The sequence below is a fragment of the Tenrec ecaudatus genome, chromosome 13 (genome assembly GCF_050624435.1).
Source record: "Tenrec ecaudatus isolate mTenEca1 chromosome 13, mTenEca1.hap1, whole genome shotgun sequence".
NCBI classification, from domain to species: Eukaryota; Metazoa; Chordata; class Mammalia; order Afrosoricida; family Tenrecidae; genus Tenrec; species Tenrec ecaudatus.
The window spans coordinates 72,486,185-72,510,195 of record NC_134542.1 but is presented as its reverse complement, the minus strand read 5'-3'; the positions used below and the strand labels follow the sequence as shown (position 1 = coordinate 72,510,195).

The 24,011-nt window shown below is 39.6% G+C and overlaps 1 protein-coding gene across 3 annotated transcripts in view; it reads right to left on the bottom strand.

Annotated features, from left to right (window-relative positions):
* The window catches only part of SCN9A (sodium voltage-gated channel alpha subunit 9), a 99,265-nt gene that overhangs the window by 48,605 nt on the left and 26,649 nt on the right, over window positions 1–24,011 (bottom strand). For 2 of the 3 annotated variants that reach the window (XM_075530433.1, XM_075530434.1), the window contains exons 9-16: window positions 22,372–22,578; window positions 20,703–20,990; window positions 18,024–18,362; window positions 14,985–15,114; window positions 13,409–13,647; window positions 10,757–10,930; window positions 9,331–9,687; window positions 3,919–4,395 (exon numbers count right to left, since the gene is read on the bottom strand). In XM_075530433.1, the coding sequence (XP_075386548.1) occupies window positions 3,919–4,395; window positions 9,331–9,687; window positions 10,757–10,930; window positions 13,409–13,647; window positions 14,985–15,114; window positions 18,024–18,362; window positions 20,703–20,990; window positions 22,372–22,578 (2,211 nt within the window). Of the gene's footprint in view, window positions 1–3,918; window positions 4,396–9,330; window positions 9,688–10,756; window positions 10,931–13,408; window positions 13,648–14,984; window positions 15,115–17,990; window positions 18,363–20,702; window positions 20,991–22,371; window positions 22,579–24,011 lie in introns of all 3 variants that reach the window. The other variant, XM_075530432.1, reaches the window with a different exon arrangement.

The following is a 24,011-nucleotide window of genomic DNA, read 5'->3' as shown; positions in this document are numbered from 1 at the left end:
ATTAAAAAAAAATTAAAGACACTGATGCATCTGACTGAGTTGTCCATTTGCATAGGTTTCATGGAAAACAATTCTTGTAAACATCACAAAATGTCACTAGGAAAGAAGATGAAGAGCAACAGAGGGGTGACTCTCATCTGTTTAAAGAAAGCAAACCGTCAGTGTCAGAAAACAGAACAATCCCAACAACTATGACATTCCTCTTAAAAAAAAGACAGAGGGATGTTAACTTTATGTGGAATAACCAAGCTTTCATTACTAAAATCAGCTAAAGATTGACAGAAAGTCAAGAACCTTCTGCGATAGTTAAGGTTTACTGTCTCAACCTGGCCAATAAACACGTGTAGGATTAATTGAAGGGTGGAGAGATAAATGGCTCCGTGAGCCTCGCCTTCCTAGTTCTCCGGTCTCTTGCTTTCTGATGGTCGGACCAGGGTGCAGCTGCCTTAGTCAGTTCCTTGCTTCAGCTGATAAGGATGACTTCCTGAAAGACATCCCTGAGGAGAAGCCACATGGACCTACCCCGATGCAGCCCTGAGTGCTGGTGCAGCCATGTGGAGACCCCTGCCAGCGCTGAGATGCTTACAGTCTCACTGATTGGGCTTTCCTCCTGCAGTCGGCATCATAGTGTGTGTTTTGTGAGATGGAGGACTTTGTGGATTGGTGTCGGACAAATGGGCTAATGTTGGACTTGTGGGCTTGGGCAGCACTGGGTTGGGATGCTTTCTTAATGTACACTTATCTTTATATAAAACTCTCTTATACCTATGAGTTTCTGTGGATCGTATCCCTAGTTTACCCAGACTAACACACCTTCCAACTCCGCAGAAGTATACATTTGTCCTTAAAATTCTACTCTATAAGTAAGCACGTATACTTACAGTTGGAAGTAAAATAGACTTTCTGCAGTATGACAGGCACAGTACCGCCGCTGTAGTGCAAATGAACGGCTAATCTCTTTTATAACGGCAGCCGTCTTAGTCTGCGGCTCTGTAACTGTACAGTCACTTTAAAAGGACATGGCTTAATCATGTAATGGAGGCAATGCCTCAGGCCTCTTTTAAAGTGCAAACCCAAACAGGAAGAGGCTAAAACGATAATCTAAAGTTCCCTGAAGTAGATCCAACTATAGTAATAAGTTTGCTATGCCACTTATCTCAAATTGAAGGCCATGACTATTATTGAAGTGAAAGGACATGTAACTAATAACAGTGGACTTTCCAAAGCACTACGGGAAGTAGGCTACATGTCTGAGATGTTTTCTCCATGAGGGAAACTGGTATGATCTTAGCAGAAGAACAGTGTCCGTTAAGTAATTTCTTTTTTTAGTGGTGAACGAAATATAATGAATGGCATTTATATGCATGGTTTTTACCATAATACGTTTCATTTTTGTCTAGAATGCAATGAGGTTGTTTGTTTGCTTGTGTGTTTTGAGCGGGAAAGCTTGCTTTGCTTTGTGGGGTCAGCATCCTTCTTCCCATCCCTTCAAAATTCATCAGCTTTCTCATCGGGTCCAGTTTAAGGAATGACTACATTGAGCTATACAGCACTTTAACTTTCCACTTCTATAACACTTATCTATATGATTTAATAATATATACAGTATATAATGCATATAAAATATCTGTAACACAAAACTAAATTTAGTATTATTCATATGTGCATAGACTGTGTTTTTATATGTTTTATAGATATGGAGAATGCATGGTTATCCCATACATACTAATGTTTTTCAAGAATCTATCCATCCAGGGAGGTCAGGACTTCATGTAAGAGGTACCGTATTTGGCACACATTTGACAAGACTTTCTAACATGTGACTAAACAAAGGAAAATAAAACTGTTTTAAAATGAAATCTTTAATATTTATAGAGTGGTATTTGTAATAAAACTCACCCATGGTTATTATATCCTGAGTTACTAAAAATACAGTTCACTGCATATTTTGGGTCACTTGGAATAGATATTACCATATCACGGTAAGGAAGGGAGATCTCCAAGAGTTCACAATGAATTCACAATACTATTTGATGTACATAATGATTTCTTACAACGTCTAAAAGTCGAGGTGTGATACTTAGAGTTGTCAATTTGGCTGGGCCAGAGTCCTCTCTGGTTTGGGAATTGAGGCTCAGTGATCCCCCATAATGTGAACTAACCTTATAAGCAGCTCCGTAATGAGATCTGCTGTGAGCAGTTGCAAGCTAGAGTGGAGTACAACTCCCTAACTCAGGTCACAACCTTGACACACCTGCAAGGAAGGTTCCTCAGGGGTGTGGCCTACTTCCTACATAAATGGATGCAGTGGGAAAGCCGTGTAAAAAGAAGCTGTAGGGACCCTGGTAGCATAGTGTTTTGAATTGGACAGCTAACTGCAAAGTCAACTGTTCAAAACCCCCAGCTGCTCCTGAGAAGAAAGAAAGGATTTTCTACCATAAAGAGTACAGTCTCAGAAACCCACAGGAGCAGCTCAGCCCTCTGTCCTTGGGTCGCTATGAATCAGCATCGACTCGATGGGCAGTCTTTGATTTTTGAGTGGGAAAGCTTGCTTTATTCTTGCTGGGTCTACATCCTGCATCTGGCTCATCTATGGCTGGTTCATTGGACTTGAGCCAAACACCTGCTAGCTTTCCTGCCTGCCCCTAGGGAAGACAGTGCAGTCTACCCTCTGACCTGCCAACTTTGGATTTATTCCGCTTTCCAGTCCCAGGCCTGGCCTTCTGAACTTGGATTCACCTACTTCTGCAACCTGATAGGAGCCTGATGTTCCTGCCAATCTTGAGTGCATCAGACCCCCAAATAATAAGTCTGTAGAAACCTTCAGAACTCAGACTGGACTTGCCCAATTCTACAATTTTCTCTCTCATCTATCTATCTATCTATCTATCTATCTATCTATCTATCTATCTATCTATCTATCTATCTATCTATCTGAACCTACCTATATATGCATATTTATATATGTGCCTACATGCATATATGCATATGTACATAGGTGATATATATATACCACTGGTTTTGCTTCTTTAGAGAACACAGTCACACACAGGCTAAATAATAATTAATCCAGGAAGAGGCATTTTATAGAGTTTAAAATGAGGAGATCACATATATTTGGGGAAGAATTAGGAGGACAGTAATAATTGTATCCTTTGAATACTGTTCTAAGCATTTTCCATGTGTTAATTCATTTGATCTTTGCCCAATCTTATGAGTTAGGTACTAAGAACGTTACAGATGAACAGCTGGGAGATATGCCTTAAAAGATGTATACAATATTTTGACCAGAGCAGGAAATCCCAAGCAACGTCACACAGGTATAGTGTGTTTTGATCCAGAGGGAGATTGATTGGCTACAGAGGAACTACTGGGAACACAGATGGTCAAAACCAGTTTGGGCCACAGTGTGAATACATACAGCTTTTAATATGGGAGTCTGTGGGAGCCAAGGATGCATCCTGGGAAAAGGATGATGTGATTGAGATAGGACTTGCTAACAAAATTTAATCAAATAGTTCATTAGAATAGATGGAAACGTGAAGGGGGAGGGACCAGCTGGGGCTTCATTTGAAATGGGCCTGGTAAGAAGTAGTGAATGGGAAGGCAGCGGTGCTAAAGAGAACAGGAGGGTTCAATAAGCACAGTGGGCGGAGACTGGATGTGGCATCCAATCAACGGAATGGAAGAAGAAAAGGCTCAAACATACTCTGGTGCTTTCAAATTTGGCTGAGAAAGACGATGAACTCAATTATTAAGTGTCATTAAGTAAAATCTTACCTGATGAATAGTCAGGCCCTTGTGTGAATTCATATGCACACACAATATCCACCAGCTTGCCATGCTTCAAGAATCATTTTGATTCCTCTCATACCTAGTAATACAATGAAACAAATAATCCGTATAAAGGCATCTTACCCCTTTGCTGTATTCACTCTCTGAATCGCTGCTAAGTTCTTCAGTATTCATAATTTCCAAATCAGATTCCCCTGGTGCAATTGGCACCGTCACGGTGAGGCTGGGGTTATGAATAAATGATTGACAGTCACTTTCTTCCATCAAGTATTTGTCCAGACTGCTTCCGAAACCACTCATCTTATCCTTTTCCTTGTGGAAATTGAGCTCTTTGTTCATCTCAGCAAGTGTACGATTAGAAATAAAGTTTTCCTTTTTACCAGTTAGATCTTCTGTTTGCTTTATGTCCCTGGGAATCTTTGGCTTTTTGGAAAATGCTTTCAGAATACATTCACGTAAGGTTACTTTCACATAATTTATTCCCTTCTTAATCCTGGCCACTGCGATCTGGAGGTTGTTTGCATCTTTGTCTTCCTCAATTGCTGAAAGGTTGTCGGAGCTGAATGAGCTCAATAGTAAAGCGAGAAATAGGTTCAGGACCTACATCGGGGTGGAATGGGGTGTAGAGAAAAAAGGAGACCAAAAAATTAAGGAAATAAGCACATTTCCTCCCTGATACAGAGCAAAATTCAAGTCAGCAATGAGAATCTGTGCTTCCTCACAGAGGTAAGAACATGGCAGGAATGAAGACACGGTGGATGCTCACCACTCTCTCCATACTGCAACTCGTGTGCATGAATTCCGGGTGGCAGAGAAGCATCCACACCCACAGAGAATTACCATGGAGCAGAGAGACTGGTCCTTCACCACAATCACTCTGTCATTTTTAAGTGTATCACTCTGCCAGGAGTCCTTCAGTCAAATTTTCTTTTGTGGGCCTAAAATGTCTTCCTGATGATCCCTATTATTGCTCATTAGTACTTTTATCCGTAACACCCAAGTAGAATAAGAAAATTTTCACTATGCCTGCTGTGTTTAACTAGCTAGACAAAAACTATTCACTTTTCTCTGGACATAAATACTGTCAACACCAATGGAACATGTCATATTTGTGTATTTCAGTTCACTGCCATCAAGTGAAGACAACTCGTAGGCACCCAACAGGACAACACAGAACTTCCCCTGTGGGTTTCCGACACAGTAACTCTTTACAGGAGTATAAAACCCAGACTGCCTTCTGAGGAGCAGCTGGTGGTTTTGAACCGAGGGCCTTGTGGATCACAGACGAATGTGTAACCACTATGCCACTGTAATAAAACTGATCAAGAATTGTGCCGGTTGCTTCTTAACTAGGTAATGTTTAAAGTACAAGAAAGGGCTTGCCCACTGAATCTGATTCAAATGAGGAAATGACATTTTGATTAGGTTGATTCATTGTCAATCATTTTAGACCCTGAAGTCATCAAACATAAAAACAACCTTTCTCATTGAAGCAAAATCCTGGTTGTGAGCAAAATCATTTGTGTTTCTTTTCCCTGAGATGGGTCCCAGTAAACTCAATATGGTTGAAAAAAATTCTCACTCAGGGCTGAAAGTGTGTAAATTATATTTAAATATTGCTTCATGTGAGAATCACATGAATCATTTGATATAGGTCTATGTCCAGAAATGCCTACCTCATATTAAAAGAAAAAAAATTTAGCCCTCAGCAAGGAGCAGGGGCTTGCCCTTGATTTTATCCAGACATGAAGGAATTCCCCAGAGATGAAGCTAGAAAATATCAGATCATTTAAACGATGCCTATCTCATGGTATAAGAGGCTTACTGGCATGAGGAGCATCAGAGGATGCAAGTGTGGGTGATCACGAGGCCTTGTAAAGTGCCACTGTCTCATGACTGTCACGACTCCTCTATGAACAGCATGAAGGGCATGTGTTTATTTTCATGGGGATGTTGACAGGACCCACTTTATTGCTTTGGATTCCTAAGCAGTGAAAAGTGTTGATAGGCTTCCTTTTCCATAGTATTCATCTATTTCATTACTTCTTCCTGGAAGCAGCGTACTATAATAACATTCCTTCCTTTAAAACTCATAAAGGGACTCCATTTTTATTATAACAAAATGAATGTTACAAAGTAAGCTAAAGGCCATTCTCTCATGTCTCTCCATTATCACATTAGGCAAGAAGATAAATATTAATAAAGTATATATTGATTCAGTCTCATTCTGATGAAGATCTGAACTCACTAACGCTTGCATTTTCCTCAATTACCCACTAAAACTTGTGGTCATTAGCATTTGGTTGTAAAATGTACTCAGGGATAAATTAAAGAAGAAGAAATATACCTAACATACAACATATAACTCTAACAGCTGCACTAGAAACATATTTTGACTTTTTCAGATTCTAATCAAGCATTAAGGAGAGTCTCTTAATTAAGAGTTAGTTATACATTTTGTTAATTACGCTTTCTTCCCCACTCTCACTACAAAATAATGAATGCCCGCCATCTACTTTATATGGGTTAAAGACACAGTGTATTGCCTCTATTTATAAGTATAACTCTAATTGCCTTTCATCAATATCCATGCACAAATATGAAAAGGTACCCCCTCAAAAAAAAAACCCTGGATTTTTTTTCAAAGCTACGTATTTAAATTATTTTTTACAAAATAACCTTATCACCTTCAAAGTACTCTCCATTACACTGAATACATTTGTCAAATCTGTGATTCCATTCTTGGAAACAGTTTTCAACTCATCTGTTAGGATGGCTGACGGCACCTCCCTCTTTTTCCTTCACCTTTTCTATGTCTTCAATCACTGTCCTTTCATGTCCCTTATAGTAGCTACATAATTTCCTGTCAACCTGAGTGAAGGAGGCATGGCCTTCTTCTGAGGATTCTGGGAACTCCTATCTTCCTCCCTGGAGGTGGGAAACACACTCTCTCTTGACAAGTCACATAGAGCTATACTGATGGCAGGCAGAGCCCTGGAGCTAGATGAGCCACATGGAGACCAATGCCAGTGTTGGGATGTTTCTACTACCACTGGATCCACAAGACTCTCCACCCACCAGTCTGTGATCTTTCTGCATTTGGCATCATTGCATGTCTTATGTGAATCTGATGAGGAATGTACAGACTGGTATAGGACACGTGGGCTAATAATCGACTTATGGACTTGATCTGGACTGGGCTGGGATGTTTTCTAAATATATAATTACTCTTTGATATCAAGCTCTTTTTTACACACATAAGAGTGTCTCTGGATTTGTCTCTGGACTAATTCATCCCTCTTATTTGAAGAAACAAAAAGAAGTCGCACAGAGCAAGGTCAGGTGAGGAAACTGCGTGGGGCAAGAGAGGCATGGTGCTTTTTGCCAAAAACCGATGCACTGAGATGGCTGCATGAGCAGGTGCACCGTCGTGGTGACAAAATCAGTCTTCTGTCTACCACCAATCAGGCCTTTTTGGTCACACAGTACTATGCAATCTTTTCAGAACCTCTAAATAGGAAGTTTGATTAACTGTCAGACCTGGTGGAATTAACTCCAAATGCACTATCCCCCTCACATAAAAAACAAGACAAATGAGCACCAGTGTTTTTTTTTTTGGGGGGGGTACCCTTTTGTATACACTGCATTTTCTAAAACTTCACTTGAAAGGTCTTCCTTAACTAACAATCTAGATCATCCTTTTTTTTTCTTCCAAGTGTGAAGCACATTTTATTTTTATCTCATTGCTAGTGTTTACTTCTTCATTGTCTAATAATTTCAGTATACATTTATCTCTTTCCTAATAGACTGTAAACATCCTGAAAAGAGGGACACAATTTTGGGTGCACCTCTGAGCACCTCACAAACCTTAAACACACTTCCTTTAACATAGCAGGCACTAAAATAAGAGGAATTGTTAATGTATTGAGATCTCACAGAAATCTTCCTCATTTTACATCAACCAGAATAAGCAATAAACATCTATATTTTTTGTGACCCTTGTCTTTGGTGTGAATTTTTGAGATTCTTATACCTTGTCGAGAGCTGAATTTAAATGTTTTTTTGGTTTCAAAAATTTGGAACTAGAAATAGACAAAGAAATATCATAGAGCTTGTGAATACAAAACTTAAACTACATGTAGACAATGTATACTTCATTCCATATTCACAGGGTTTTTATCATACTATATACAAATGATCAATACCATTTGTAATGCCAGTACTATGTACATTTATTAATACCACTTGAAGATGAAAGGAAATGTTAAAAGAAATGTGTATTCGATTTAAAGACTCCTGATGAACAGTCTTTGTAAGTTTTTGATGGAGTCTTGAGCTGACTAAAACCTTCTGTTTTACAGAAGGGTAATTCATTATGTGTATACTTCTGTTCAACAAGGTTCTGGAATTTGCAGTACTGAAGCTATTCTCTGTAGGTCGGGCACAGTGACATTTCATTTGTAATCTGATGAAGTTTGGTTTCTATCCTAGACTCTGAATGACTTCTGACATGGGTATTACAAGGACAGGAGGAAAAAATGTCAGCAACATCTTTGTAAGCCAGTGGGAAGGGCAAGTATCTACCATATGGCTGTTACCATACTCCACTTCCTGGAATCTCTGATGGAGGATCTGAGGTGAAGCTGACCACATGAACCAAGGCAATGTGGAGCTTCAAAAATGCAGGTGAGTGGCTCATTTATCCCAATTCTATCCTGTTTGTAAGTTCAAGCTTTCACCAACAGACACAAGAAAGAAATAAGTTGATGAGTGTAGGCAGGAAAAGACTAATGAAGAAACAGGAAGGTTGCTTTGTAACAGAGCTACTACAGAGGAACTAATAGTAATAGTTCAGATAATAAAAATGTTATGGTTTGTAGGCCACAGGGCTCTATGAGAATTACTTAGCTAGGGTACTATGAAAGGAGCCACGGACAATGAATGAGCTTGCCTATGTTTTCATAAAACTTTTTAAATGGTGATATTTGAATTTCATATAATATTATGTATATTGAAATATTATTCTTCTTTTGGGATTTCTCAGCCATTAAAATATGTAAAAATCATTCTTAACACAAAGATACATCCCAAAATAGGTGTTTGGGTTTGGTCCAGAGGCCAATTCTTGCTATAGATAATAATCTTATCCATGACTGTATTCCAGCATTAGGGCTAGCACTTTCATTTGCCTTCTTCCCGTATGACTTTATTTTGTTGCTAGTTTCCTCTTTAAATGGAATTTTCAGAGCACTACAAACCCAGATTTAACGCATGTCACATTACTATCAAAATAAGAAAACTAAGTAGAAAAGCTTTCCTTTAAAGTGACTAGAGGGCTGTTTTGAAAAATGTATATGTGGTTTATATGGGTAGCAAAATTAAGACAATACTTTATTTTCAGTTCTTCCTGGATTTAAAATAGCCACTAAGCAATTACAGTCAAAAGTTTTTTATCTCGTTAATCTTAAAATGTTGTAGTATAAAACGACCATTTTCCATAAGGAACTTTATATGTTGGGACATCTGGTTACGTACCACTAGGTTCCCGATGACCATGACCATCATGAAGACAGTAAGGCACATGGGTTGGCCAGCGACCTCCATGCAGTCCCACATGGTCTCGATCCACTCCCCACACAGCACTCGGAACACGATCAGGAAGGAGTGGAAGAAGTCGTGCATGTGCCAGCGTGGGAGCTCACAGTCATCATTGATCTTGCAGACACAATCTTTGTAGCTCTTACCAAAGAGCTGCATGCCAACCACGGCAAAAATGAAGACGATGATGGCCAAGACCAAGGTGAGGTTTCCCAGCGCCCCCACTGAGTTGCCAATGATCTTTATCAACATGTTCAGTGTGGGCCAGGATTTTGCCAGCTTGAAAACTCGGAGCTAAAAGGAAACACAAAAATATGATTTACTGATTTTAAAAAATTAATAAAAATAGATATAAAGCTTAATGATAAATTACCATGCTGTAATGCTCAATGCTTCCTATCTTGATAATTCTTCTAATTTTAAAGCCAATATTAAGTTTTATAATATTTTTATTAACTGTCTAGAATCAATTATTCCAATTTTTCAATAGCCCCCTTGATTTGATATAATTACCACAACATAATTACCATATACATTTTAGAAAGGGAGTGTATAATTGTAATAGTAATAATAATAAAATAATAGAAAGCAGAATTAAGGATAATGGTCAATCCTAAGAAAGATGATATCTAAAAAGGGCTTTTTTTTCCTAAAGCAATTGTGAACTACAAATACTTTTATTACCATTTATTTTCATGCAGACACTGTGATAAGAGCTATAATTTTATGGGGAGAAACATTAAATCTTTACAAAGTTTATTTTTTAAATAGCTGTCAAAAGATCAAACATGTTTTATAAAATAAAATAAAAAAATGTCTAAACTCACTGCTGTGAGTCTATTCAATCTCATAGAGTCAGTTTTTGAAGATGTACATCTTTAGGGGAGCAGAAAATGTCAAAGTTCCTTCAAGGAATGGCTGTGGGTGCAAACTCCTGATCTGTAGTTAACAACTCATTGGTGCTTTTAAAGTCCATGGAATATTTCCATTAGGTTTTCATTCCATTTTCCCATGAGCTTTTGGAAGCCCCCATGCATGGTTGAAATTTTGTAAGCTATAAACTTCACACTGTGAATTTAATTCCATACTTAGAGATTTTTTTTCTTTACTCATTTCCATTTTACTGGCATATACTGCAAATTAAGTATTGAACATGTCTCAAAGATACTAAATTTAAAATACCCACGCTGTATTAAGCTCTTAAAGAGTATGTTTTAAAGAATGACCTTTGTTTTGCACAAAATATTAAGATCTAAACTTACTTTTATTTAAAAATTCTGAACACTTGAAATAACAAGAATGCAAAGCCAACGCAAGCCTTCTTTACGCACAGAAAAGCATGGTAAGGTGGGTTTCTGCTTACCAGTCTGAATGACCGTAGAACTGACAGGCCTTCCACATTCGCTAGAAACAGCTCGACCAAACTTAGCGTCACAATCAGGCTGTCAAAAATATTCCAGCCTACTTGGAAATACTCATATGGGTCCATGGCAATGAGCTTCAAAGCCATTTCTGCGGCAAAGATCCCCGTGAAGACCTAAGTGGCAGATATTATTCTCGCATTATGAGAAGGTATGCAGTCAGCAGAGTGACAGTAATGACTATTTGATCGTTTTTATTTGGGTGGTTCTAGATACTTGGCAAATTTATATAATTAACTCATTTATTCCTGTACACTAGGCACCTTTGGTCCTACAGCTCCCATTTACACACTGATGCTAAAACGTCCTAAATGTTCTCTCAGCTCTCAGGAGCTTAGGGTAGTATTTTAGAAGAACATATAAGAATTCCAGTGAAACAGAAATCTTTAACAATGAACATAGTCACCCTTTGTTCAAAAAAATGTATCTGGGTCAAGACTTTACTCTAGAAGAAGGTGAAAAGGAAACATTCACTGATAATTGAAATTATGAGCCAATTTTTTTTCTCTTTTGTTTTACTTTTCTTTGGCCTGATCACTCTTAGAGTATAGAGAAGATGCTGCCTCACTCACTCTTCAACCATTTATCCAAAGAGGGAAAAGTGTTTCATTGACGTAGTGGGAACTGAAGTAAAACTTCCAAAGCTTTGACACAAAAGTGCAGGACAAAACATCTCTAACGCCTGGCATGGGTACCAACAGAGTCACTTGCAAAGGTAACATTAGAAATGCCTGTTTCTAAATAATTTGTGCACTCTTTGCCTCAAAGATATTCCCGAAAAGCAGTTGAAAGGGACTGGTGAACTCTCTGATTGTGAAAGAAAGGCTGATGGAAACTCATGCCTTTGGGTGACCGAGAGTGCCATGGACTGGCAGAATAGCAAACAAACTTGTCCTGGAGGAAGTACAGCCAGAATCACTCGTTGGAAGCTAGGACGCCACAGGGAACCTGCTGTCAGGAGTGCTTTCTGACAGGAGAAGGGAAGCATGCCGGCAGAGTCGGTGAAAAAAGCGGATCTCGATGGAATGCATCGATAACAGTGGCTGCAACAGTGGGCGCAAGCATTGGGATTGATGGTGAGGACCGCTCTGTGTTTCACTCTGTTGTCATGGGGCCATTGCCAGTCGAAGGAGCCTCCAGCGCACCTAATAACAATAGAAATTCCTAACAAAGCAGAGCGCACCCAGAGTTGGAGTCATTATAAGAAAGGAGACACATGGCGAATCCTGTTTTAGTTCACAGTGATCCAGTGGGTACAGCTGGAGGGGACTGCATATCAACCAGCAATTAGAAACCTGAAGTCCTGCTTTTTTCCCGAAGAGGAGGGGAGAAGAATGCTGACTTGCAGAGCATTTGGGAAGCTAACGTCCTGCCCGGGAATAGTCCAGAGCAATTTGGGAAAGAAGACATCAAAACAAACGTTTGGGGAAGTTCAACTGTTTGGAGACTATGGGAAAAGGAAAAATAATCTTATGTAGATGCTGACAAAGTCACCAGCATTATTCGTGGCTTATGATTAGTCGTAAAGCAGGACTCTTGGACCCTGAGACAGAACCTCCGTCTGTTCATGCGTATTGTCAAAAGCCAGCATTTCTCTTTGCTGCAAGGCCATCAAGCCAGAGTGTGATCAATACTGATTCTTAAGAGTTCATTGTGGCATCAGTTTTCCTAAGCATACCACACGTTGTTCTGAGGTCTACCTATCACCTGCCTGTCCTGTGCCTTCCTTGCCCAGTTTTTTCTCCCTACTAATTTATTGAAGGGATGACAATGGCACTGATAATAATATTAAAACAATCATTTCTCTCTGAGTACTTACTATGTGTCAGGCTAATAAGTAACACTGAAAATGCTTCATGTACCCAAAATGTTGTAAGTGAAGTTTTAGTACTTTCATCGAATAAATGATCAGATTAAAAATAGAATAGTTTAAAATATTTATCCGAAGCCACACAAGTAATAAGCTGAATTCAAAATTATATAGGTTGAGACTGGAAATGTCTAGATACTTTACTACTGCTCTATCCAAACAATGCTTCTGCAGCTTTTCTAAAAATATGTGGGCTATAGACTCCCAAGGAAGTACCAATGTAACTATAAAATATGTAAGAATGTATCAAATTTTGAAAGTGTTGTTCCCAAGAGAATTGCTGGCAGAAACAAGAGCCTTGTCAACTCTGAGGATGGCAACCCTGCAAGGAAATAGAAATGTTATTTATAGATCCCAACAGGATTGCAAAATCGTTTGAAATTTGTATATTTAACCAGAAATTTGACTTTGTACAATGACTCACTTTGGGCATTCTTGATGTGCATAATGACAACTAGCTGCAGGCCCACCTGGCTTTAACATAAATGAAATGACAACAACAACAATACAAAAGAGAATCTATAGGTACATAACACGCCAAGACCAAACAAAACGGAAAACACCTAAAAACCAAACTCACTGCCATCAAGTCCATTCTGAGTCATTGCGATCCTATCAATTCTGACGCCTAGTGAACTGCTGAGTTTGAACTGCAGAGCCCGTGATTAGCAGCCTAATGCAACCCATCACACCCGCCCATCTCCTCATCCACGGGCAGACTCACCAGGTTTCCCACAGAGAGCACGTTTTTGAATTCTTCTGTCATTGGGTGATGCTCCATCGCCATAAACAATGTGTTCAAAACGATGCAGATGGTTATCGCAAGGTCCACAAAAGGATCCATTACGATGATGTAGATCAACTTTTTAAACTTTATCCAATATGGAGAGCAATTCCAGATCAAGAAAGTGCGTGCAAATCTATACCACCAAGGTGGGCATTTCTGTCGGGATTCTTCAAGTTCTGCAAACAGACACACCAAGAACATGAACTAAGGCAGTTGGATATTTTATTCCTACTAAAAAAAAACAAAAAACCAATGGTGTGCCCTTGTATGTCAACAAATCTTGTGATTTAGACTTTGTAAATATTTAACATAATTATATCCATGAGAGCTCTGCACATGGCATGAAAGTCTGGCACCATGTTTGTTGGCCAGCTTAGGCATCAGTGAGGGCACGCTCATTGCAGGTGTGGGATCTGGAACTGGGTCTGGTTAGTCTGGGGGCAAGGTGAGAACTGGGACATCCCGGCAGGGGTGGAAGTAGGAGTGAACACATTTTAAAACGTGGCCATCATTTGACTCTTCCCAGTCAATCCCAAGTTCTAATCACCACAGCGCACACTCTCCAAACTTTTCCCAATACCATTTCCCCTACTAGCATAAATGTTAACATGATCTCACATCATTGACCATTTCGCAAAAGTTATTTTATATAATGGAGTTAGAATTCTAAAGTATCACTTTATTATATTAGAAAAGGGAACAAATTCAGAGAATAGCTGAAATTTCTAAAATCACCCAATCAGTACTGCTTCCCAATCTAGACTAGACAGGAGTATATATATATATATGCAAGAGATAAAACTCACAACACATGGAACCCAGGAGCAGGAATGAGAATAGAGACACCAAAGGGTAGGGGAAAGATCGGGCGAGCTGGGAAGGGAGGAGGACACGAATCGCAATGAATGACACATAACTACACCCCCATCCAGGGGGAAGAACAACAGAAACCAGAGGGGAAGGGAGACAGTGGTCGGTGTGAAAATAATTAACAATCTACAATCTATAAAGGGCCACCAGGGTCAGGGGTGGGGTGGGGGTGAGTGAGGGAAATAAAGAGGAGCTGATCCCAAGGGCTCAATGGAGAGTAAATGTGTAGAAAAGAACGATGGAAGATATGTACGAATATATCAGATACCATTGTAATAAGTCGTAAGAGCCCCCAATAAAATGATTAAAAAACAAAAAAAGAACCACACCACCTAAGTTAACCCAGTTTTCTATATCAGAGACCATTAAACTATAACAGTACTTTTCTCAGTTCTTTCCATTAAATTTTTTTATTGTGCTTTAGGTCAACGTTTACCTGGAAAATCAGGCTGCTTTTATTAACCTTTTAAGACATGCAAAGCATTTCATTAATATCCGTTGATCAGTTTCTTATTGCTTACAATCATTTCTGATCTCGGAATTCTTCTTGAGAACTAACTTCGTCTACTGACTGAGGCTGCCCAGGAGCTGTCCTAATTGTTCTGGTAAGAGTCAGTGTGGCAGAGAGAATAGTGTTACGTGCCTTCGACAGTGTTGGTCAGTATGCTCGCTCTGCTCATGGCTCTTTGTCTGAGACTGGGGTCATTCAGCATCTCCTCAGAGAGGAGATAGGAACTGGATCGTCTTTTCCTATGTCTCTGACCAGTAGTGCCCTGAAAATGAAAAAAAAAAAAAGATGATTAGGAATAGGACCCTTATACATTGCTGGTATGAAATAAAATCTTGCTTAGGTAGCAATAGTGAGTGATTCAGGGTACATGGTATATTACGGGTCCGAATCACAGTTCTCCTGCTGTATGTCATAGACAGGTAATTAAATACCTCTGCATCTGTCTCATCACTGGCAAATATGGGGATAATAACAGCTTCTACATCTCATCATCCCATGTTAGGGCTTAGAGAAATTTGTACATAAGGATTTTTTAAAATCTAGCTGCTTTTATGGTTATATTAATGATCCATTGTTCTGGGTCTCCACTGTAGTCTCATACAATTAGTATGGAAGAGTCCTAAATGAGTGGAGCTAAGCAGCCAGTATGGAGCCAGGAGTGTGCACGGGGCGAGATCGCCAGCAGTCTGTAAATCTTTGTCTCGGTGACAGCATCGTGGAGGCTTCCATGGGTATTGTTTCTTGCTGGCAAGGGAGATTGCATAGGCTGATATGAATAGATAAGATGAAAAAAGGCCCATTTAGACTGATGGGGAAAAAGGAAAAGGGAAATCCCACATGAAAGAGTGACCATTGCTCAGCTCTGAAGGATTGTGGCCATGCAGAAATATGAGCGCCATATTTCCAGGTCAACTCATTTCTAAGCGAGATTCCTTTCTTAAAATCTTGGCAATGAATTCAAGTGTACAACCTTGTGTCCTTGGTTCAGTGCAGGCCAATAACACGAACATGGACACACACACACACACACACACACACAGATGCCAATACAAATATCTGCATTATTCTAGTTATCAACCTACTTAACTGCTTATGTACAGTGCATATGTATATATACATACCATTTTACAAATATATATATACACATTATTACAATATAGTTGTGCATATATTATATATATAAACATATTCATGTGTATGAAAAACACACGCACAGGTGTGTACATATGTGTATATGTATGCACATTGTATCTGTGCACATATACAAATTGGTAGGAGGCTTTTTACTGAGATCTCCCTATAAACATGCGCTCTGCTTTGGTCTCTTAATCTTGGTTTTCCAGAAGCGGAAATATTTTCCCCCAAAATCAAACAAGAATTGGGTAAAAATAACTTGATAAAACAAATCCTTTTCCTTGTAGAAAGGTCTCAGGTATAGAGATTATATAATTTGTAATGTATTTTTTTCACCTAATGCACATTATGACATTTAATAATATGTATTGAGTCTATATCGAATCTTGGAGAATCTGCATCTCTAGTTCTAGTTTCAGAGTTTATTATGGCTCTGTTTTTCCCTCTGGTGGTAAAAATAAAGGTCTAAATGAAAAGAATCCATTAAAAATATAAAATAATCTCCAAATCTGACATATTCCACAGATTGCACCAAATGGCTGAAAAGCAAGATCACAACAAAGATCTGACTCCACAGAGATTGCGCATGCTTGTTTGGAAAGGCGAGATGCCTTAGAGCGGGCAGAAGCTGTGTCATGCAAGAAGAGAGGTCGTGCTCCACCTAAAAGCACATGCAGGCTGCCATTGAAATGGACACACACAGGTGGGACCACAGCTTTGATGGAACGTTAGTCTCATGTGAAATATTACATGGACTGGAAATATGAACATATGAAAATGTATAGCACTAATGCACAGCTAACTGGGTTAATCAACGGCCCTCATGATATGTGATGCCATCCAGTGAATTAGTGAAAGGTCAACAGGTAAAGCCTAGAGACCAGGAACCATGAAAGATCCTGTCTGCAAGCCTAAGTAGGTCTTTCACTTCAACCACTCAGTGACCTGATACATTTTTGAAATTGTTGGAGTGGTTACTTTTTGTCTCTTTGTTTTATGTAAGTATGTTTGTACCAACTTCTGTAGTTTGGTAAATAAGTTTTTATTCAATGACTCTGGACGAAACCTATAGTTTTCATGAAAATGGCAAATATTGGTATATGGGAACTCCAAAGTAATTCTAAACTATTTCCAGGAAAGCTATTATATATTGGAGAAACACAGAGGATTTGTTTCCCTTTTCTCTTATTTCAACCTCAGGGCTAAAGTTAATTAATTGAGTGTCTTTGGGAAAAATTCACTAGTTCTCTGTGCCTCAAATTCCCTGTGTGTAAAACAAGGGTAAGAATAAAATGTAACGCAATTATGAATACTAAGGTATAGAGGAGGGGGACTTTAAAATGGTCATAAAAATAGAATTAAAAGATAATGGAATTTAGACACAAACTTTTAGTAGCACCTTCAAATTAAATAGTGACCTGAAAAAGATCTGATAATCTAACTTTCTTTACAGAAATATTAGCTTTATAATCTGACCAGCATTTTCTGGGCTGATCTATATCTTTTATAAATTGCTCCCTAACTTGCTCAACTCCACTATCATCAAGTCAATTCCACCTCATGGTAAATCTATAGGATAGGGTAGAATTGCCCTGGTGGAATTCTGAGGCTGTAACTCTTTATGGGAGTAGAGAGCCTCGTCTTTCTCCTGTAGGGCATCTGGTGCTTTTGAACTGACAACCTTTGAGTTAGCAGCCCAACTAATAACCCACTAGCCACCAGCTCTCCTTATTGTTCCCTAAAGGAATGATGTTTAATCTTCACTTAAAAGATTGAAACATAAGTACTGTATTTTAAAACACTGTTCTAAAAATACTTGAATTTGATGCCTACAACACATGGCATGAGATTTATGTTAAGGAGTTCAAGATGAGTTTCTACAGAAGAAGTATTGCGAAATGCAGAGCCATTCACAAGGTCAGAGAGAAGGCCCCTGCAGAAGAGAGACTGACTGATGCAGGAGGGAGGGCCCAGCCATGCCTGAGCTATTGAAAATGTCCTTACGCTCTCATCAGAAGTTGCCTTATCTATTATCACCTCTGGCAGAAGTTGTCCATTGGGGACCAAGAAGCCTGAGGGTCCGTCCACCAGGGAGACCACGCCATTGCAGTCCACGGCACTGTGCATCTTCCCGTTCACCGGCAGCACTGGGGGAGACCTACTGGCTTGACTGATGTTACTGCTGCGCCGCTCCTTCGGTCTGTGGGGCACGAACAGTGAACCCCTTCGGCTTTCGTTGTCTCCGAAAATGCTGTGCTCGTCATCCGCAAATTCAGTCTCCGATCCTAGATCTTTTCCTCGACCCTTGAAACTAAAAAGACTTGTTCTGCTGCTTCGCCTGGCGAAGAACAAGGAGCCACGGATGCTGAGTGGGGACTGGAGAAGAAGAGGCAAAAGGTGACTTGTATCTGCTAAGGTGTCCCAAAATAGAAATGCATTTCTCATCACAGCCACGGAGACCCCTGACCTGAGGGCAGGTTATCTCAGGCCTGGTTTAAATGAAATCCCCCATATTTAAAAACACAAAATTAATTCAGCATGAAGAATTCCTCCAAATAAAGATTGAAATGATCTCAAACTCCACTGCTGTCCGGCCAATTCTGTCTCACAGCCACCCTAGAGGACAGAGGAGATCTGCTCTCATGGGCTTCCAAGACTGTAACTCTTTACAGGAGGGAGTCAGAGAGCCTTCTCTTTCTCCTGAAAGGATCTCAGAATAAGTTCAGTGATTTATTGCTGTATAGATTTCTACTATGCTAGCCTGAAGCCACCTCTCTCTCTGCATATCACTTTAATTTATCTACAATATAATATGGTGCTTCAAAATGTTCATGGAAAACTTGAATTAAAATATATTTCCCCCACCAACTTTCTGAAGCTCCCTCGTGTAAGTCTCCAGGTCACAGCAAGAATGGCACTGTCTTTGAGCAGACTGGCTAGCCCTTAGAGTTCTTGCCATTCCCTTGCATTGCTGTCACTGCACACAGTGAGGGCTCGCTCAGTTAAGACTAAGAAACCTATCGATATACTAAGTTCACAAAGTCATCAGTTATTAATGCTCGGGAAAGAAACTGCCTCTTACCAAAGGGAGATTTTTTTAAAAGCCATTTTTTATGATTCAGATGCAGGACAAACCATAAATCCAATGGAAGCCAAATTATTTGGAAGTACCCGATTCAATAAACACTTGTATTGACGACATAAATGACAAAGTAATAGGCATTCTGAACAAGATAGACACAAATATGGCGAGGTCCTTGCCTCAAAACTTCCTTGTAAAACTTCCATCACATTTCTTTTGAATTATACCTTAAATAAGTTTGTATATTTTCAATTTGTGTCCCCCCAGCTAGGTTGTGAAATCCCTGAAAGCAGGGGCTCTATCTTTTATCTCTTTGTAGCGTTTCAGGGTCTTTGGGACTGAGTAGTAGACACTAGAAAATGTCCATGCAGATTCAGAGAGAAGAGAGCAGCGTGGCCCAGTGCGCCAAAGAGCACATGGAGAAGAGTGTGGAGGACAGAGAAAAATTTGTGGGATGCACAGTCCTTCTGCTGAGTCTTGAAGAACAGGTATTAAGAAAAGGAAAATCACTCCCGTTAGAGAAAGCTATGTCTAGGAAGAAAAGCGCGAAAGTACGGGGCGTGTAGACAACAGTCAGAACGCCATCGTAGTGGAGTGAGCGTACTGATGGTGCTGTTGGGCAAGCGTGGGACGGCTAAGTACAAGGTTAGTGGTTCAAACCCACCAGCCACTCCTTGGGAGAAAAATGAAGCCTGATCCAGCACATGTATAGCCTTGGAAACCCCGTGTTGGGTCGCCATGAGTCAGAATCAGTGGGAGGGGTAGGGGGATGGGTCAGACTCAACTTGATGACAGTGTTCATTTAAGGTTCTGTTTTGGTTTGGTTTTTTTTTTTGGGGGGGGGGGTTGCTGTTGTTATTTTCTTTTGGTGAAAGGATTTTGAGGTGCCCACGAGTGGCCAAAGGAAGCAGAAACCGGTTCGTGGCATGGATAAGATGTGAGTGAGTTTTTCACTGTTCTAAATGGGGCAGAAGGATGACCAAGATATTTGTTTTTTTAAACAAATAATATGAGGGCGTGTGCAATGGAAACTATGTAAGTGGTAAGGAAATTAGCAGTGATGGTTGCACTGGTGGCTATCCTGAGGGAGAGAGGCCTGAGAGGTGGCACTTTCAGTGGAAGGAAACTGGGAATGAGGAACTCCATGCAAGCAGAAGTAATAGGTGATGGGACACGATGTGCGCAGCAGACAGGGTTGAGGTGGAGATTGTTAAAGTCTTCCCTGAAGTTTTCCACCAGGATGACTAGAATCCTGGAGAAACCATTACGTCAGATGGAAAGAGGATACGATGATTTAAGACTAGTTCTAACCCAAACAGTCTAAACAAAAACATTACAGTTAATCTATCATGGAACCAATATCTTGTTTTGGAAAACCTGTTTATTCTGAAATAAATATTAGAGAAGATACAATAATTTGGAAACTATGAAATCCTTCAAAGTGATCAAACCTAAATAAACCATTACATACAAATATTTCCCCATACATGTGAAGCAACAGATGTGCCTTACCTAAAAACGCAATCAAAAAAGTTTTTTCACACACTCATCTTTCCAGAGCCCTGCTACCTAAGACCCAAAGACGGCGTGCTAGTATTACGCCTCTGGTGCTACGTGTTAGGGAGGCTAGGTACCTGGTTGGGGGTTGATAATCTCTTGTCACGCGCTCGCCTGGGCCCTTCAACGCCAAGGTGTATACTTTTTCTCCTGATACTTTCTTCGGATCCCGATTTGGACAGTTTTTCACCGTCTCCCTTTTCTTCACCGCTGGAGAGCTTCTTTTGATTCTTCTTCTTTCTCCGGTTTCTTCTCTCTTTCGCACTCTTGGAGCTCAGTCTGGACGTCTCAGAAGAACTCTCGGAGAGGCCCATCACCCTGCTCCTCCCAATGCTCGTGTATTCAGCTGCCGCTGCCGCTATTGCCTGTCGGGTCAAGAGGAAGGGACACAGTTGCTTTGCACTCATCGGAATGAGCGGAAACCGTAGAGAGCACACCCCTGCTTCTTCTCCGTAGTTCTTTGGAAAAAAGATACATATATATATATATATATATATATATATATATATAAAATTAAAAATGTGAAAGACTTACCAAGCCAGGTAACAGGATAACTTTGTATCTTATATACGTAGTATTTAACTCAATAGTAATACTGTTATCAACAGAAACCAGCACTCTACAGTTTAAAGCGAATCAGTCAAAAACAATAGGTCGAAGAAATGATAAGGCCAGTAATTTGTTTCTTCAAGTAGAGTTCTCTATGAATCCTCTGGTATGCTTAGTACCAACTCTTTTAAAAATAAGTCATTATTAATTATTGTGAAATATTGTGCAATATCATTTGTGAAATAATTATTGTGAAATAATATTTATATAAAATATAAAATCACTTGTAACCTTGCATCCTACAAATAATCGGTGCTGATATTTTTCCTAGTCTTTATATAGATATATTGTCATATATTTTGATTGTATCTTCTGTCACTTTTATACGTTACTATTCAACATCAACATTTTCTTTGTGTCAGTATCTATTCTTAAATGCATCTACTTTGATGGTTGAACACTACTCTGACGTATAAACACACCATAAGCCTCTTCGCCAGCGTTGAACATTTAGCTGCTTTCTGATTTTTAATCTAATTAACATGCTGCCCTGGATACTTTGTGCAGCAACATTTCTGTGCATTGTAGATGATTTCCTTCCCTACGTAGGTTCTGCTTCTTGAAAGTATTTAACAGAGCCAAACATTAAGAATTAAACCATGAATTTCAAATTATGGTTACTTAAGACAAACCTTCTTAAACTTTTATCCTGGAAAAGTATATTTCAAAATTGAGGCAAAACTTAAAATTCTTCACTCAAGTAGGCGAAGGAAGGAGGAACTGTTGGCATTTCTGACTTCACTCAACATGGTCACAACCACAAGTCTAACTCTAGCACCGCAGGCTTTGGCTGTAAGTCCTCAAAACGTTTTTTTAAAGACACACAGCTTTCTTTCTCTGTCACAGAATACCATAAACAGTCGTTATTCTGGGGAAATGAATTATATACCTTCTGGAGGTTTCCACAGGCCACGTACGCTCAGAAAGAACAGCCTTAGACCGTTTTCTGGCATGAGTCAGCTGATAACGGGGACAGGGGGATGGGGCAGGGGTCCCCTTGTGGGTCGGTCTAGAGCTGGTTCTTTTGTCCTGACTAGAAATGATGGTGAAGTGTTGTAAGAACTAAGGGAATTGTATCTGCAAGGGCGAGGATAGACCACACACATCCAAGGCGAACTTGAATGTAAATGACAATACCTCAGCTTCTTCTTGCTCTTTTTTAAGTCGGTCTAGCATCTGTTGAAACTCTAACTCCTTCTGCCTGGCTTCTTCGATGTTCGCCTGGTTCTGCTCCTCATAGGCCATGGCAACCACGGCTAGGATCAAGTTGATGAGATAAAAGGAGCCCAGAAAAATGACCAAAACAAAGAATATCATGTAGGTTTTCCCAGCAACACGCAGGGTCTAGAGGAAAACAGAAATGAGCAATGTTAATTATATATATATATATATATATATATATATATATATATATATATATATATATGTGAATTATTCCAGTTTGAGTGGTATATTACACAAACCCACTGCAATCGAGTCAGTGAAGACCCACAGCCACCCTATGGGGGCAGTGCAGAACAGCCCCCAGAGTTTTTAAAGCGGTGAGTCCTGCTGGAGCAGGGAGTCTCGCAGCTCTTGCAGAGATTAGCGTGTGGGATCCTCAGTTGGCTTTGCCGTTATTTAAATGGTAAATGAGGCAGTTTTAAAAATCATGTTATAAAAATATACAAAGAAATAAAATTATATCTGTCTGGAAAAAACACTATTAAAAGAATCACATTTTCATCATAAAAGGTATGGGAACTTAGTAAGGGCATGCTAAAGATAGGTAGGGTTTATTGTTATCATTAAGCACAATAATCACTGCATTGTCCCCACAGACTGAGATTCACTTAGAAAACTAACTACTTTGTTCATTTCCAAACTTTAGGAATAGGTAACATCTATTTTTATTACTCTTAAGACTTTATCTCCCCCCTCCCCCCAAACAGGAAGTATTAATGCTATTCCCCTAAACTTTTATTTTGCATATGTTTTATTTTGAATTTCTTCTTGACTGTATAGTCATTTAGTGATTATGTTTTATTCCTGGGAAGTGTGTTTTAGTACCCTTCCTATGGCCATTTACAGCATTCTCAGAAATTAAGTAGACAAAAAGAGTCTACAAAAAATCTTGTGATTCTGAATGGGTGGGGGGATAGAAACCTGACTATTACTGATAAAGATAAATAATCATTTTGGCCTTCTCTTCAGGTTAGGTGCTGAAAATATGCCAATAAAATAAGAGCATATACATCCACGCGGATGGCATTCAGGTCAGAAGAGAGAGCCTTGTGAATTAAATTACAGTAAAAAGACGGATGCTATAAATATGCAACAGTCCGTGGAAATCCAGAAGACGGAGCACTTGAGTTGGGAGACAGAAAAACGTAAGTGAAGGGGCTCTGTACGTGTAGATATCAGTTCGACAAGTAAACCAGGCAAGCATGGCAGCAAAGCCGCAGAGCCTGGAGACCTTAGGGTGCTGCAAGCCTTCAGGCATGGGTGGGGGCGGTGTGTGGTCGAGGGAGGACATCAGGGCATGTTTCCTGCTGTTTACAAGAGGCCCATCGAAGGCTACACTGAGGAGACAGGGGAAAAGAGACTGAGGGACCAGTACACCTAGAAAGGCTAAGAAACAACTTATGATTTAAGAACCACCCACTTAAGAATTGCCAGGTGTAAAACCTATCTAATTTTAGTAATAAGGCAACTCCATTTTCTCCATTCTAAACGGAATAAAGTATCTTCGTATTAAGAGAATAATAAGGAACACAGACCATGTTTTTTCTGAGTAG